Genomic DNA, 919 nt, shown 5'->3' with positions numbered 1-919 from the left:
GTGTGTGTAATACTATATAAGCAACACCAACACAACATCAAATTGGCATGTAACCGGTTAACAAACTCCACACAACAGGCTCCGGGCAGCGAGGAGAGGGTGTCCCTCCCTACCGCTTCTTGCCTAGCACGGCGCGCCCCCTGTCTACCGCACCTGATACTCGGTTCCACACTGCAGTTCGTTGATGACATGTCTGGAGTGTGTCCGCCCGAGCTCCCGCGTGTGCCACACTCCTCCGCCCACCGCCGCCCGCCACCACACAGCCCATGCCCGGACTGGAGCGCCGCCCGTGTCCCCCGCCGCCCACGATACCGTCAGCGTAGAGGATGTGGCATCTGCGATATGCACTGAGGGCGCCTTCGGTGGCACTGGAATAGCGATTGAAGGTGTCACCAAACAGTGCTCGTGATACAGGCAGAGAAAAAAAGTTAACAGAGACACTAATGAAAGTTATCATACCTTGCACGTGCAGGACGTATGTGGTGGAGGTGTGCACGTACGGGGACTTCCGCACACTGTGGATGGAGCAGGTATAGTTGCCGAGGTCGCCTCGCTCAACCCCGCGGATGACGAGCGAACCGTCAGCCTCTTGCGTGAACCTGAGGTGGCACAGACTAGTTAGCGATGACGATGAGCTGCAGCGAAAAAAGAGGGTGGAGCGTTTCTGCACAAAGGTTATGTGCAACTTTCTGGGAAGAAGGTTAAAAAATGCAAAAGGATGTCGAAAATGATGATTGATCTGGTTAAATAAGAGAATCTTTTATTTAGATTTAAAATCACACACTACCTGTTCATAACAAAGAGTAATTCCTTTTTCGGGACAACTGCAAAATAAAAGTCTCATATATGACAACCATCTCATTTCATAATAACAGAATGAAAACAAGGAGTATTATTTATTTCTGAATTCATCGGACAG

General features: G+C 50.3%; 1 protein-coding gene across 1 annotated transcript in view; it reads right to left on the bottom strand.

Moving 5' to 3' along the window:
* Positions 1-919, bottom strand: part of LOC119588178 (Down syndrome cell adhesion molecule-like protein Dscam2) — a gene marked incomplete at its 5' end in the record, with an annotated part of 8,249 nt that overhangs the window by 3,242 nt on the left and 4,088 nt on the right. The window contains 2 exon segments of the mRNA XM_037936881.1: positions 154-368; positions 460-599. Coding sequence (XP_037792809.1) covers positions 154-368; positions 460-599 — 355 coding nt within the window.

The sequence above is a fragment of the Penaeus monodon genome, chromosome 23 (genome assembly GCF_015228065.2).
Source record: "Penaeus monodon isolate SGIC_2016 chromosome 23, NSTDA_Pmon_1, whole genome shotgun sequence".
NCBI classification, from domain to species: Eukaryota; Metazoa; Arthropoda; class Malacostraca; order Decapoda; family Penaeidae; genus Penaeus; species Penaeus monodon.
Note: the sequence above shows the minus strand (reverse complement) of the source record. Positions and strands in the feature narration are given on the sequence as shown.